Consider the following 16,143-nt stretch of genomic DNA (forward strand, 5'->3'; position numbering starts at 1 on the left):
AAACGTGGAAGCTTTATTATACACACTCAGTAAATGCTATGGTACATTAAGACATATTTTACAAAGATTGGAATAAGCCAACTATGGTCATTTTACTCTTTTCAGTCATGCATCATTGCAACTTTTGCTACCCCTGTGTTTGTTTCTAGATGCAGGATTAGGATTTGCTACTCACTTCTTCAGCTCCATTTGCAGCTGAAGTGAGCGCTTGTATCATCTACCTTCAGGAATCTGAGCCAGAAGTGTGGCGTCCCTCTAGAGGGGGCCAGGGGCAGCACAGAGTCCCTCTTGGCCCCTGTTGAAGTTGCTTCAAGAATAGTGAGGAAGTATTTGTGCCCTCCTCCTCATTCTGTCCATTCATCCCTTCTACAGACGCTGGTCAGAAGGGGGCACCTGAACCTTCCTGACCAAAAATCCCACTAACAAAAAAGCTAGAAGGGGCAGGAATCTTGCAGGGGCTGAATTTTCCACCTGTAGCTTCACTGACCAAAAAGCACTGCCTGCTCCTCCAATTCAGGCAAATAAGTCAGACATCTGAAGTTAGATGGTACAAGTAACACCAAAAAATTATCTGGGTGGAACTTCCATGTTTATTGTATTAAGAAAATAATATACTTTACATCACAGTGCTTAATTAACGTAATAAAAAAATGTGTAAACTCAGGATTCTAAATAAAATTTAACTTGAAAAATTAGGGCTCCAAGACTTTTTAAAATTCACAATTTTTTTTTAAATTGAGGTCACAGACAGTCAGTTCACGTAACTCACGGATTTAGGATTACTTGCAAATACTCGTTGATGCACTCCATTGTTTGGTCACTTTTTTTTTTTTTTAAAGCCTAAATAAATTGACCAAGTGCAAAGGTAAGAGGTATATTTTTATTTGCAAAGAAACTTTAGAAGTAATTTGCAAAACAGGTATCTGGAGCGCTCTAGTAAATGTAAGGAAATATGCGGTATGGTACACGCTGACAATACCTTTCCCATGCCAAGCCATACTTTTTCTTACAATGATGTTCATCACGAGCTTCCCGATGAACAAGCAAGCAGATGAAATAAATCACATAGAAATATGGCAAAATGTGATTAAAACCTGCAGAAAAAAAATGTGAGGAACATCATTTTTAATACATTAAAAATACCAAAAATTTTAGTTATTAACACGTGTAGACGTAAACTCATTACAAACTGAAGCACCTTTTACTCATTGTAGAGTATCAAACATTCATCAGGATGGTACAACTATTGTGACATATTTGCACATAAATGCGCTCCCCCCCCGCCCCTCCCCAAGTAATAATCCTTAAAATTCATAGTCTTAAAATCCACCAATTTCTCCCTCAATGTCTGTAAAGCTGTCCAATATCTAAGTTCTTTAGCTATCAAACACACAAATAGTTAAGCTTCTGCAGCACAGGGCTGCCACATACGAGCCCCCCAAGGTTTTCTCTGTTTTGTAGGTAAATAGTAAACTCTACCTTTGCTCAGAGCACACTAAACTTCCCTCCCACTTCCCCCAAGCAGTTACTGGCAGAGAACTCAAGTCCATCATTTTCATGTAGGAACCCTCTTCCAAGATACAGTCTGCAAGTGTATATGCTAATCAGTATTGCCTAATTTCAATTAAAGTCCAAAATGTCTGGAGGTACACTTCAACTCCAGCAGCCTGTCCTTGCTGATGCTCCTGGTCAAGGCCCTAACCACTTGGTCAAAGACCCACTCTTTTGTAACTGTGTATGTCTCACAGCCTGCAAAAATCCAATTGTGCCACGAGGTGGAGTAGGTCTGCCTCAGAAGACCTGCCACGCTCTTTTTTGTGTTTTGATTTATGTGTTTGTATTTATTTATTTATTATTGCCTTCAGGCAAGTGAGGAGCCCAAAGCCATTTTTCTAACTTGAAAGAACTTTGCAACTTTCTAGAAACTCTCTATGGAAACGCTATAGCACAGCTAGTAGCCTTAAAATGAAAAAAGTAAGAATTTATTAGCAAACAAACCCCAGCATTATTGAATGACCAAGTGTCAGAACTAAGTGTCAAATCTATATTAAGATATAAAGGAAAAGATTTCAGAGAAAATAGGTGTCATATCAACCTTGCAACATGTAAAGCTGCCATTCATTTAATTCCAGCTTTTATCATCTCATAATTATCACTTTGCATTTCAAAACCAGTCAGATGCCAAAACAATTTAAATAAAATCCACTTTCATTTTAGGAACTTACCACAGGGTAGGGACCATGCTAATGCCATGATGATGTCACCGAGATAATTAGGGTGACGGACAAAACCCCACCAACCTGTAACAAGAAGCCCTTTTCCAGTTGCAGTGGGTATGAATTTCAGATCTGTGAAGAGAGTATTGTAGTCAATACAACAATGAAACGTGCACATCAATATTCCAAAAGAGACACTGTAAAGCAAGTTGAAGAAATCAAAAAAAAATCACTTACAGGCCAATTTGGGATCTGCTGGATTCCTTCGGAAACTATTTTTCTGAGAATTTGCACTACGGAATATGTAATACCCAATACCTGAAAAAAAAAAAATTTATTTTGCGTATTCTGTGTTTTCTGTTTCCTGACCTTCAAAAGCATTCATATGCCTTCTGTCAGTCTTATTACGTTGAAATCAGTTATGTCTCTGAGGAAAAGACATTCTCCAGATCTCAGAGCTCTAGCAAGGCAGAAATGCTACTGGAAAACTGTGTTCTGTGTGCTTTCACAAGTTAATGATCAACTTCTAAGATCTAGTAGGAGCTGTATTTTTGCATCGAGCTTTAGATTTGTATCTGAAGAGGATCACACACATTAAATGTATGCCTTCGCTTTCTAAGTGTTTCAATTTTGTCAAGCTCACAATTAACTTTTTATTTCAAGTTCACTACTTAGATAAAAGGAACAAACTAGAAGGCCACATTGGTGCAAATCTAAGGTCCCCTGAAGACATGAGATCCATTCTCAAGTTCTCAGCTGGAAGATTATTTCCACTGAGATGTGTGGAAATAGTGCCTATATATATATTGGGCATTGGGGAAGGAGATAAAAATTAACAAAAACAAACAGCAAAACCTCTTTTCCCCTAGCTTCAATAAACTGTAGCCAACAGGGTTTTTTTTGTTGTTTTTAGAAGAAACACTCAAAGTAGGAAGCAATACTTTTCCAGATGTGATGTTAAAACGCAACTGCAACACTCTATTCTATGCATTTTAAGTTGTAACTCTGTCTAGATTGTATCCATCTAAAAATGTTTCTCAACCGAACAAGACAGGTGTCCAGATTCTCCTTTATCCTTCTTTTAATAATATCATATCACATTCTTTGTTTTAAACAATAGCCAAACACATGCGTCCTCCAACTGTGCTTAACAGAGAAAATATGATTACTGCATCCCAGTGGAAGCTCCCCCACCTTACAACTCAAATTAACAGTTAGTACTACATTGTCACTATCAGTAACATTAACATCTACTATAACTTACCATTCAGAATAATAATTGCAGCAGCAGCAGGCCAAGAAATTGCAGTAGGATGTCCAACTAAATAGAAGGCCTGCAGACTGTAGACAAATGGAACCCATACCAAATCTCCAAATGCGAGCATGAATCCAAATCCATCATGGGTAATATCCATTGTAGTCAGAACAGCTTCCTAGAAACATGGAAGATGCAATTTAGAATTCACAAAGCCTCATTATGTAAACACTGCAATTAGAAACGGTTTCAGTTTAATACAGGGTTGAAGGTTTATTTACCTCATTCCAAAGAGCATCTACCACATAAAGAAGCTGAAAGCTGTTCACGAGTATCATTGACAGAGATGGCATACTCTGATTATGTATCTTCATCTCAGCCAAGAGCATCACCAAGTTTATAACAACCTAGTTAAAAAAAATATTTTATTACAAGTTTTCCTTGTAAAAGCAAGTGTTTTTTTCTATCATACTATAGTACATTTTAATATAGATGGTTTGACTGGTACTTAAATTAAAAAAAAAAAAAAAATCTGTTCAGAGACAACAGTTTGTAACTAACCACTTTTCTGAAGCAGTAGCCTCAGCATGAGTACTTTAAAAAGAAGTTTTCATTTTTCACAAACCAAAGAAATGTAGGATTTGTAGTTGTCCTAAAGTAAATAAAAATAGTCATTACAAATTTATCAACATAAAACTGTGTATTTTTCCTGTTTTTAAGTAAATATTGTATTCTTAGCATCTATCATGGAAAAAAGTCACGAAGTAGCTCAGATTACTGACTCACCCAGCCAATTAATCCTGGACGCAACTCACAGAAGTATTTAAGGTCAAAACTGCCAATACGAGGGTTCAATTCATGTCCAGTAAAGAAGTCGTAAACAAGATACCCTGCAGATGAGACACACTCCTTGTTAGAAATATCAGTCCTTTTATCCATCACTATGTTCCCTATAAGGCACTTGCTACTCTATACTAAAAGTACTGTCATTATAAATAAAAAAGCAACATTTTGCAAAAAATATTTGAGAGTATATGCAAAGTATGAAGCAATGGTTTGTATTTTAAGAGATACAGGTATCTTATTTATTAGAAGGGCTAAACGCTTCAGAAGTTACTGTAGTCTTATCTCTCTTTGACTTTATTCCGTGTTTTCAGCCTTATCCTGAAGATCATCCATGATGATCTTAATACCAAGTTATTCCACTTTTCTTCCTACTTCTTTACTCTTCTCTGTGAATAATTCCTTTAGCCATGACAACAACCCGCGTACCAAGAGAAGGACAAGGAAAATACTACCTGAACTTCTAGACACCCTGCATTGAGTTAACAGCTAACAACCACTGTTACTTCTAGTTCTGTACCTGACTTCCCACTGCCAGAATGTCTTAATGTCTTAACTGAAATGTCTTTTCAGTTTTTCCTTCCAGTTGTTTCTGGAAAAGTCCCACCAACTGGGGTACTATGAAGATAACTACATAAGCCTCTTCACAAATACAGAAAAATTAAAAAACAAAAATCAAAACTCTTTTCTCGTAAGTACAGGACTAGACCAGCCAAGACATTTTTAAGTGTACCAGTTTGGGTCGATATAGTGTGCCAGTTTTGGCTGGGGTATAATTAATTTTCTTTAAAGTAACTTCTATGGTGCCAAGTTTTGGATTTGTGACCAAAACAATGTTGATAACACATTTTAGCTATTGTTGAATAATGCTAATATAGCATCTAGGTTTCCTTTATTTTTTCACTCTGCCCCTCCCAGCACATAGGTTGGGTGCAGAGAAGAGGCTGGGAGAGAACAAAGCTGGGGACAGGTGACCCAAATTGACCAAAGCAATATTCCATATAATGCAACATCATGCTCAGAAAAATAAAATGGAAAAAAGGGGGGTAGGAGGAGTATGGGGGACTTGCCAGAGGTTGCCATTACTCGCCATTACTCAGGGACTGGCTCAGCATCAGTTGGCTGGTGGCAAGCAATTGCTTTTTGCCTTTTTTTTTTCTCCCCCTTTTCTTTTTTTTTTTTTTCTCCCTCTTTTACTTGTCTTTATCTCAGGCCCATGAGTTTTTTCCACTTTTGCCCTTCTGATTCTCTCCCCCACATTTCTCTGCATTTGGAAAAAGCAAGAGTCAGTACTACAATAACCTGCCTTAAATCTAACCTTTAATTCATAAATACAAAACAGTAGCAAATAACTGTAGGGAAATTTCCAAAATATTAACTCACCAGAATTTCCACCTGGTGCTAGGTCTTCCTCAGGTGCTTTCAGGGACCGGATATACAGATAAATGCTCAATCCCATAGAAAAAACTGCAGCTGATACTGCAAACTGCAGGAAGTGTTCATACAAATAATGAAGTTCGAATTGAAAATATAATAATATTCCAATAATTGCAGCAGTCAAAACAAAAGCATAAAACCCTAGGGGATGTAGAAGAAAACCGTATTAGTAAAAATTAAAAAAGAAAAAAGTGAAGTCATTCTTAGAATCTACCCAGTCCTGCCTGTCTGCATATTTACTTCCAAGATTTAAGTGTTTACCAGTATTGTAGCCCTATTCCATCTTAAAGTGAGATTTAAAAATGGTGCATCTTACAAGACTATGACAAAACACCACTGAACTTATTAATGTAATATTTTAATTCCTTTACCAACAGGCAGTGTCTTTGAACTGACTATGAATCAAACAGGTGGTCTGGAACACCTGGTGAGGCATCAAACTACACTCTCCTCTTTAAGCCAGGAAAAGCAGGACTGCTCAAGGGTGTTGAACCGTACTCTAAACTTACATGTAGGTGAGAAACTTGCCTGATAAATAGGAAATGAAATCATAGCTGAACAAAGACTCAGAACTGTTCTTTGACAGGCAAGAACATCCTAGATCAACTACAACACACTTTTTACTAGTCTGTAAATCAGAGACATCCAAAAAGATGACCTAAGAAACATGGGATAACATTTCTTCAGATCATTCCTGAACATCTCCTTTCAAGTAACAGTCATTGTTACACAAGCATTCTTAACAATCCAATAGGTAACTGCCTATTTAGCAATTATGTAATGAATATGACAAGCGTCACCAAGCACAGCTGGATGGTAAAACAGATGCCCTGCATAATCTAATGCCTTGCTCTTGTGGCAGTTAGTTCCTTCATTACTAACCATCCTGCTCCAAAAAGAGCCTCATGTTTCATGATAAATTTACAACAGATATCTAGGTTAACTATAGAGTGCATTTTTCTTCATTTGTTATCATTAATTTGTGGTACTGAGCACTACAAATCAGGTAGGGGGTTCAAATTTCAGAACGAGCACATCTTACCATTTATCCTGTACTGCAGTTTTGTTCCATTTGAAAGAGGTAGGCCTTCCACAACCTAGGAAGGACAAAACAATAATGTTTCAACAAAATAGTTTGAGAGCACTGGAAAGGGAAGGACGATCACGGACATCTCCATCATCACCACCACAAATCAAGTTAACTAGCTGGATGTATTCAAATCTGAAGACCATGCACTGTTTTTAAAAGCAAACTTTGGATATCAAAAGAAAAAGGGTACCAGTTTCAAATAAAAAAAATAAAATCTTATTCCTAGCATCAAGAAAACAGAGCAGCAGCTCCACTCATTTTTAACAGGTGTACCAACAGAACAATTTGACAGACTGATCTATTTATTCTAGTATTCTTTCAGAACCTGGCAATATCCCTTAAGTCACAAGAAGACTGTAATAGACCATTTGCCTGATTAATATGGCTAGAATAGTTAATATGATCTTCCATGCTTTAGAAAGTAATCTTAATTTCTGGGAAGTTTTTTTCTACTGAATATCAGTAACTGAAACTGGGTAAACAGCCTTCGGGTTTAAAAGTCAGATACCTGGAATTCTTCTAGAATTCTGCTACGTAAATTTTATCCATGCTTTGAATTGCTATGTTATGCTTTCTGCCTCTTCCACTATAGAACTTATGAAATGCATAGCCATTAATTTCCTAACAAACTGTGTTCTCTTAAGCTTAGAGAAATCAGCACTAGCTATCTGTCAGCTTAATATGAAAAAGAAATTAATTTGCTTTCAAAAATCACTGCATTATGAACATACCTCATCTTTCAGCCTAACTCACAAATCAACTATCCATAAAGATGCAATTGCTACTGAACAGCTTACCTTTCCAATCGGCAGTAAGTAGAACAGAGCTTGAAGGAAAAACCACAGAAGAAAGACACCAAACACCCTAGCTTCCCAGAGACTTTCAAGTGCTGGCATAGGAGGAGGGAAGTTCATAAGGCTGGGGTCGTCTTGTTCACACATCAACAGCAAGTAGAATACAGTAGCAGGTAGGAAAAATATCAGCACAAAGGTCCCTGTAAACAGACATAATGCAGTATTAGAAGATAAGCATGAGAGCATGAGAAAAATTAAAAAAAAAAAAACAACTACTTTTGATCCCACTAATAAAGCTTGATACTAACATTAGCAGCACAGAAATCATCGTCTATCCCTGCAACAAGACAGCAGCAATCCCTCAATCACATAATAGGATACAGAGACATTCCTCTCACTCCCACAGGGGGTCACATAACCAACCCAAAGGATTGCATCCATTACATCCCTTTAAAACTGTCAAAACAACAACAAAAAAGTATAAAGAATCACGAATCAAACTACCAGGTTTGAAGCACTTAGCTTTAAAAATGTAAAAAACTTTGCTAGTTACTTCCGATAAGATTTATAAAATACTCAAATCTCACTGTGCAGGATCAAGATCTCCACAACATTTCACTAGAGAACCATATGTTAGAGCATTTCTTTGACTTTTACCAAAATCACTCTAGACTGTGACTGAAGCACTGTCATATGATTCTGGAGTCTGCAACTAAGGCCCAGAAACAGGAAAAACAGTCCTTCATAGGACAGTATGGTCAATAACTAAAAAATGTGAAGTTCTACTATTACTAAAATTTGCACACATACCAAATCTTCCACCAAACTCCAGCTCTTTTGTTTTTGATGATACTTTCTCAGTAGTTTTTACCATCTCAAAAACCTTTTTCTCTGAATATATCTCTTCTTTTTTCTTTTCTTCTTCTCTTGAACGCAAGCTGTACTGATCAAGCACACGCTCTATTTCCAGGTCTGGTTTCAATTTTTGCTGATAATGCATGAATGAAAAGATTTTACTAAAAAAAAACTAGTTACTTTACCTTATTTTACTCAGGACATTATTCATTGTAACACAACAATATACAATATATTCTACTTCTACACACTACTTAAACATACATTTTAAATTAAGAACCCGGTAAACCCACTATCACTGCAATCATGTAAGTCAAAATTAAATACTCAGCAGCTGTTCCAGTGTGGGTTATCCGTTCCCACCCTCTTCCCTTCTGGTCTAACCATCAGTTATTCTGCTCCGTGCATTAGCTAGCCATCAGGAATAAAGAACTGATTTGACTGAAAAAATCACTTTCTATGGACAAACATTAAAACATAAAACAACGTTCTCTGCGGTTATACCTCCAAGATTTTGCTGGATGTGTCATTTCTCTCTGTGCTGTCAGGTTCACCATTGTACCTTCTGGTGTTGTTCTCACTTGGTTTCTGATTAAAAGAAATATAATTTTAGCTTTCTGAAAATTTTATCTCCATTAAGTGCAAGTATAAAGTGAACAATTAAGGACACTAAGGATCTAGTTTGTTTCAACTGAAACTGCTCTGGTTTCCTCTACATGAAAACAAGCAGGTTCAACATCCTAAGCACAGACAGTTTCAGCTCAGAAAGAAGGGAAGAAAAGCCATTTAAAAAAAGGAAAAGGTTGCTATGCTTTTTGCTTTTTTTAATTAAGAGTGGAATTAAGAGGTAACTTGGAAACTCTATTTTTAATTCATCAGTAGGAAGTGCCAAGTACAAAATACATGCATATTTAGTAATATTATTAAAACAGAGGAAATTTCAGAGTCCTGTACATGGCAGTGCTATGCACGAGTGTGAAAGTTGGGTTTTCTATTAAACAACCTTCTAAGAAATTCTCTTCCAAAAACACTCTAATCTATACAACTGGAGGAAGACAACTCATTGTTGTGTTTTATTTTAACACAAGCTTTGTATAAAAGGACCAGGTCATTAGTCATAAAAAAACAAACAAACAAACAAACAAAAAAAAAAAAAAAACAAACACAGATCAATCCAACTTCTCAATTAAAAGCCAGAAGAACAACGATATTTTAATCTTTTTGTCCAAAGTGTAACCACTGGCTACAAGCTACTTAAAACGAACACATGGTCCGTTTAATTTAAGGTGGTTTGGTTTAGTTTAAGCCCAACTAAAACTAAGGTCTATTTTCAATAGCAAATAGCAAAATAATTTCCAGTTCTAGGGACCACATCTCAGACAGGTATTCATGTGAAGACATCTTAAGGCTACATGGGGTGGAAGAAACACTGTTTACAGTACTACCGAATTCATACAGAAGATTTCAATTTCTTCACAACTTGGCAAGCTAGAAAGCCTATTTGCTAAGTAATAAGGCATTTCTATGATACGTTTTTGCAGCTAATTATGTTGCTCAGGAAACATGAAGTACACCTGGCCCTTACAGTAATAAACCCAGTATAAATAAAAATATGTTTTGGGGGAAAAAAGTGATGCTGCAACCAAGAACAAACAAGCAAGCAAAACAATACCAGTAGAGCTAAATTGGTTTCCTGAATAATTTTCTTTTTGTCATCTTTATGTTCTCTGCTTTGGGAAGAAGAACGGCGTCTGCCTTTTGCTGGCCGACCAGGAGATCTAGATCGAGACCTGCTAGTACTTCTTCTGGAAGGAGAACTTGAAGAAGACTGGCTCTTCCTGTGCTTGAACGATGATTGGGACTAACAGAAAAAGGGGAAGAAAGCAAAGTCTTGTCTTAGACACTCCAAAGAATAGCTTTAGAAGCATTATTTTTTTGTGAAGACGACTCTGGCATTTAGTTTCACAGAACTATCTTTTCATTTTTTTTAATAGATACTGTACAACAGTGTTAAGAAAAAGTAATTATAGCACACTCATTTTGCTGGTAATACCTAAATAATCCTGTCCAAAGTCCAACTGCTGACAATTCCTGTCAAAGCTACAGAAATCAGGACAATCTATAAATGTGAGCACCAAACTCATAAGCCTACTATTCACTTAAGCCTTTGTATATGACTTCTATTAAGGCTACCATTTCATTTACTTGGCTTTATTAATACATTTGCCATGTCAAGATGCAATGATCTACATAATGCAACACAACTCAAATGTGAAAAAATTAAGTCAGCTAAAAATCATTATATTAGATATGAAAAGTGATTCCATAAGGTTTTCCCCACAAGTATACATTTTAATTTCTCAGTGGAGTCTGCAATTCTGATTTTGCCATGTAACAGTTACACAATACAACTTTCATAAGGCACAAACGCTTTACAACAAAGGAAGGTACTTTCTCGGTTAGAGTTAGCTAACCTGCAAACAAAGTAAACAAGTTAGAAACTCTTAAAGCAATGAACAACTTTTTCTAGCTCAAGCCCAAACCATTTTGTCCAAAAAGAAGCCAGTCGCTCACACACACTGCCAGTAAAAGGTAAAAGTATATTTCACCTACATTAATATCAAGCCTCTAATTACTGGCTTTCTAAGGTACCTGAAAATAATTTTTATAAGCAATCTCTGTATTATAGAGTTCCTGAAGGACATTTTTCACCCCAAAGGTATCACTGCTTTTACAACTTAAAGAAAATAATGACGCTTCTTTAAAAACACGGACAGTATGCTGAACTTGAGATGCCCCATAATGAAGAACTATTGTTTAGCACCAATTTCTTGGAGACAGTTAATGAAAAATATGCAAAACAACTGTGCAATCATAAATTGTATTCTTATCTGCATCACAAAAATCAATATACCCTTCCATTAGCAATACTGTTATTTCTGTGAAGGCATACTCACCTTTATATCACTTTCTTTCAAAGCAAGTTCAGTCCCATCTTTGTACTTAACGGTATAAAGATGAGTAACATCATCGTAATTAGTCACTTGTACTTCATAATACAGGACACTTCCTGGCCAACGACCCATCACCACCTCGCCATCAGCAAACCTTCGGTTCGGCATTTTCCAAATCCTAGAAAATAAGTAAGTTAATAGTTATGACGTCCAAATATTAAGCTTATTTTTTTCCCCTACTGTCTACACATCATTTAGGCTGGAAGAGGGAAGCTTTAAAGTAAATAACTCTTCAGCTTAAATATGCAAAAAGCTTCCTGATTAAAAAAAAAAAAAAAAGTGATGCATTTCCCAAATACTAGACAGAAGAAATAGGTTTAAAATAGAGCAAAGACTGTAGTTAGATGCTACAAAAAATGTTCCAAATGCATTAATAGTACATCTAGATAATTCTTCTACATAATCTCCATCAAAGACCATCAAAAGCAGGCTATATATTTGACCTAGTACATATATGTAGTTGATTCTATCTAGAGGGGGGAAAAAAAAGTAAATAAGATGACATCTAAACATCCTCTAACCCTCCTTTTCTGTGGTTCTAAAAAATTACATAAGCATTCAACCCTAAATGCGAAAATAACATGTTATTATTTTACCCAGTCTATTCCATACACGTTACTTGCCCAGGTTGCCCAGAGAAGTTGTGGATGCCCCATCCCTGGAAGTTTTCAAGGCTGGTTCAATGAGGCTTTGGACAATCTGGTCCAGTGGAAGGTGCCCCTACCCACAGCAGGGGGGTTGGAATTAGAGGATCTTTATGGGGACCTTCCGACCCAAACCATTTTATGATTCTGTGACTAGCCACATTACTTATGCCTTTCAATTTGTTACGCCAAACATTCGAAAGCTAGGGAACACCAGAATTCTGGCTCCTATATGGATTGAATATTTTCTTTTTTCCACCTATTTCATCCCTATCTGCACCATAAGGTTTTTACTTGATTTTAGCAGCATATGGCTTAACTGACTACTGCCCTTGGTCCCCTATGCTGGCGTACTGAAAAAACTGTAACTTGAAATCATGCCTTTAAATATAAAGCCCTGTGAAATACTTTGAAAAGTTCCTGATATTAAGCTATTGCCATCTAAAAATAAGTAACTATACTAAAAGGTATTCTTATTACCTGAAATTCTGACTCAGGTCTCAACATAGAGTGAGGGTATCTTACAAATCTAGGGTAAAATACACAGAAACTTACATGCTATCACCATGTGTATAATGAACTTTGGAACTTGAAATAGAAAAAAAAAAAAATCAGCAAAAGTTTCTGTTTCAAAGCATTTTTTAAATCTTGTTTGCTATGTGAAGCCCCACAAAATGATTGGAAAACAAATATTGAACTAGATACTCATTCATTACACATTAACTAACCTGCAGCAAAAAATCAGGTTCTTTGGCAAACCATCATAACGCACTGGGGGCAGAGCTAAAGAAGGCTGTTCAGTCAGCTTTACTTTTGGCACTGCCTGATGTTCCTGCTGTTGGTACATTTTATACCTGTGTAGGTCTCCACATCAGAAAGAAAACAAGAACTCAGCAAAATTGCCTCATTTCCTGTTAATATCGTGATTTGCTTCAGAACAGAAATAGCTGACCATCCTCTTCGCTGTATAATATTTCAGGAAGTTAAGACAGTAAGTTTTATCAGTTAATTTCACTGCTGCTTGCCAACCAGTAAAACTGGCACCTCCACAAACTTAAGAGGTCTAGTCCATGTTTGTACTGTAGGCACAGGCTCTTCCAGCTCATCTGTTTTCTACCAACAGTTTCTTGCCACAACCTCTTGTTACTTTCTTACTCTTTCTGAATTTCAATTCATTCACCCTGTCTCTTTCCAGAGAGTTTAACCCCCTTAAACTGCATACGCTTGTTCCTTACGACTCTATGAAATACAATTTCTCTACTTTCATCTGAAATTCTTTTCATTCTCTCCTTGGTCCTACTTAATTCCCTGGGGGTTACTGCCTTTTCTGCCCTTGTTCACTGAATGAGTTGCACTTCCTCATCACCACATTTGGGCTCAAGATTTGATCTCAATGTCACATCTGTTTTTGTGTCAAGTTCTCTTAGCCACAAGCCAACTCTCTCTTAAGAGGTTTGTGTCTACTACAGCTCTTCCCCCAATCTCTTTCAGTTACAGCTTCCTCCTCCTCTTCCAAATGTAATCTAAGTTCTAGTCCTCTATACCAAGTCCAGGCACGAATTTCACCAGATGTCCTAACCCGATCTATGCCTTAAAATTGGTTCTTAAGATTTATAACAACCACTTAAAAATTAGATACATTTTTATAGGGATAATAAAATGCAACTCTCTGCCAAACTTCAAAGCTCAGCGTTTTAGTAGACAGACTGAAGATAAGGAAACCTTATTTAATTCTTTTTAAAAGGCAGTAAGACCTTTTCCTCCTCCAATCTTGCACTCAAATGGAGCTGGAGTTGGCTTTGAGAATTTAGAAAATGTGGTTGAAGGAGAAGAATCTAAAAAAAGTGTTAAGTTATTCAGCCTGAGATAGATCGCAGTGATACAAAATTCCAGACTAGTAAATTAATCTAAGCAAGTAAAAAGATTCTTTTCTGATTTGAAAGTGATAAAGAGTATTAATAATGGAAAGTTTGTTTCTTCCATTTTTCTCTAAATATTAAAGCTTCATAATGATGCCAAACCTTAAACACTAAAAAAAGTATTACTTGTTACCCTGTCAGAAATTACCACCTCCTGCACCAGTGTACCCTCTGCAAGGGAGTTTTGCAATCCTCATTCCACATATCCCACTTCAAAAACCTACATCATTTAAAGGCAACTTTCATCTCTTCAGATAACAAAAATCATTACTGGCATCAAAAAAAATAAAAGAATAGAGATAGGATGCCTTAAAAACAAAACAACAAAAAATCTTGCATTTTAGAAATTAATTTTGAATTTAGCACTCTTTCAAGCTCAAACACACTTTTCTGATAATTTTCAGTGTATCAGAAGGCATCAGCTTACTGTTCACTGTGGTCCTATGCAAACCTTTTATTTAACTCAAAGGGCTTCAATATATATATATATATATATATATATATGTCAAAATTATCTCCAAAGACAAATTATTTCATACAGCAAATGCTGCACTGGATAGGTACCTGAATGCAAGTAGCCTCAATGACTCCTAAGATGAAATTTGTGGTTTTGGTTTTTTTTGGAATAATTATGAACTTCCTTAAAGAACTCGGGATCTAAGTAAATGGCTCAGAAGGATTTTGCATCCTCTGCCAAGTGAATTAATGCAGAAATGTCTGGAAGCTAAATTTGGTCAAGAAGAAAATAACTACTGACTGAACCATGAACCGTTTAGTTCATGGTTCTAACTGTTTAGTTAGAGAAACATACTGCCCCATGGATCTATTTCTGGTCTTCCTTAATGACCCTCCCCCTAGATACGCAGAAAGGTATTTCAGTCAAGAAAATATGAATAAGAAGATGACTAGAGCTTGTAGTCCCTAGAAAATCACACCACACCAAGTGCTGCGTTTTGAGAAATTAAAAAAGAAAAAAATAGCGGGGTTTCTTTCCTTTTGGAAAAGCTGTGGAGAGTTCATATATAGCCAGTGATTCTAGGTATTAATTGCGACACCTCAATGCTGGTGGATAACGCTGTGTATGTCAGAAGAGGGAAAGTCGCTGCTGAACTCAACAAAGCGACCGAACGGCTAAAAACCAGCCAACCGCGGCCTCGGAGCCGTGCTTTTCACCGCTGACAGCGGAGAGGGAAAGCGCCTGAACCCCGAGCACCCAGGGGCGGCCGCGAGCCCCGGCGGCGCGCTGTTGACAGGAAGGCGCCCACACGCCGCAGGCGGCGGAGGCCCGGCCTCCAGGCCCCGCTGGGCGGCCCCGCCCGCACCGCCAGCCCGGGCCTGGCGCGGGGCCTCCGCCGCGGGGGAAGGGAGGGGAGGGGAGGGCAGGGGAGGGGCCGCGCTGCGCCAGGCCGCCCCTCGGCGCCCCCCCACGAGGGAGGGGAGGCCCCCGGGGCCGAGCGGCGCTGCGGCGGCGCGGCCCAAGCGCGGGGAGCCCTCCAGCAGCCTCCAAGCGGCGGAGCGCAGCGCAGCGCAGCGGGGCCCGCCAGGCCTCCCCGCGGCCCTGACGCCGGCGCAGAGAGGCGGCGGCGGCGATTGGCCGGAGCGCTGCCCCCGGGCAGGCGGCGGAGGCGGGGGTGTGTCCGCGCCTCTCCCGGCGCCGCCGAGCCCTTACCTGGCGGCCGGCCGCAGCGGGCCGGGCGGGACGTGGGCTCCGCCGAGCAGCGCGACCAGGCCCCGAGCGCCGCGCTCCTCCTCAGCCGCGGCAGGCGACGGTTAGGGCCGCGCAACGGTCCGGCCTCCGGCCACGCCCCCCTGCCCGGCGCCAAGCGCGCCGATTGGCCGGGCCGCGCGGTTTGAATCGCGGGGGGCGCCTCGCCATTGGCTGCCGCGCGATGGCGCGGTGCGGGGAGGGGAGGGGAGCGGAGCGCGGCCTCCTCACGGCGGGCTCAGGCGGGGGGGGGGGGCGGAGCGGGCTCGCCTCAGGCCGCCTGCGCCGCACGGCCCCGCCGCCTCCCCGCCAGCACAAAGGCGGCCGCAGCATGCCCGGGGCCGAGCCGTAGTGAAACAGAGAGGCACTCT

General features: G+C 39.0%; 1 protein-coding gene across 1 annotated transcript; it reads right to left on the minus strand.

The window, feature by feature from the left end:
* Nucleotides 1–866: 866 nt before the first annotated feature.
* Nucleotides 867–15,853, minus strand: LBR (lamin B receptor). The gene is made up of 14 exons (XM_084283976.1): nucleotides 15,737–15,853; nucleotides 11,448–11,622; nucleotides 10,163–10,351; nucleotides 8,995–9,078; nucleotides 8,446–8,623; nucleotides 7,639–7,835; nucleotides 6,794–6,848; nucleotides 5,698–5,892; nucleotides 4,258–4,361; nucleotides 3,753–3,878; nucleotides 3,481–3,649; nucleotides 2,454–2,534; nucleotides 2,226–2,348; nucleotides 867–1,094 (listed from the first exon to the last, which is right to left on the minus strand). The coding sequence occupies exons 2-14, from the start codon at nucleotides 11,610–11,612 to the stop codon at nucleotides 934–936; spliced, it is 1,827 nt and encodes a 608-aa protein (XP_084140102.1). The 5' UTR covers nucleotides 11,613–11,622; nucleotides 15,737–15,853; the 3' UTR covers nucleotides 867–933.
* Nucleotides 15,854–16,143: the final 290 nt, after the last annotated feature.

This window comes from Netta rufina (genome assembly GCF_964035555.1).
Source record: "Netta rufina genome assembly, chromosome: 3".
In the NCBI taxonomy this organism is placed as follows: domain Eukaryota; kingdom Metazoa; phylum Chordata; class Aves; order Anseriformes; family Anatidae; genus Netta; species Netta rufina.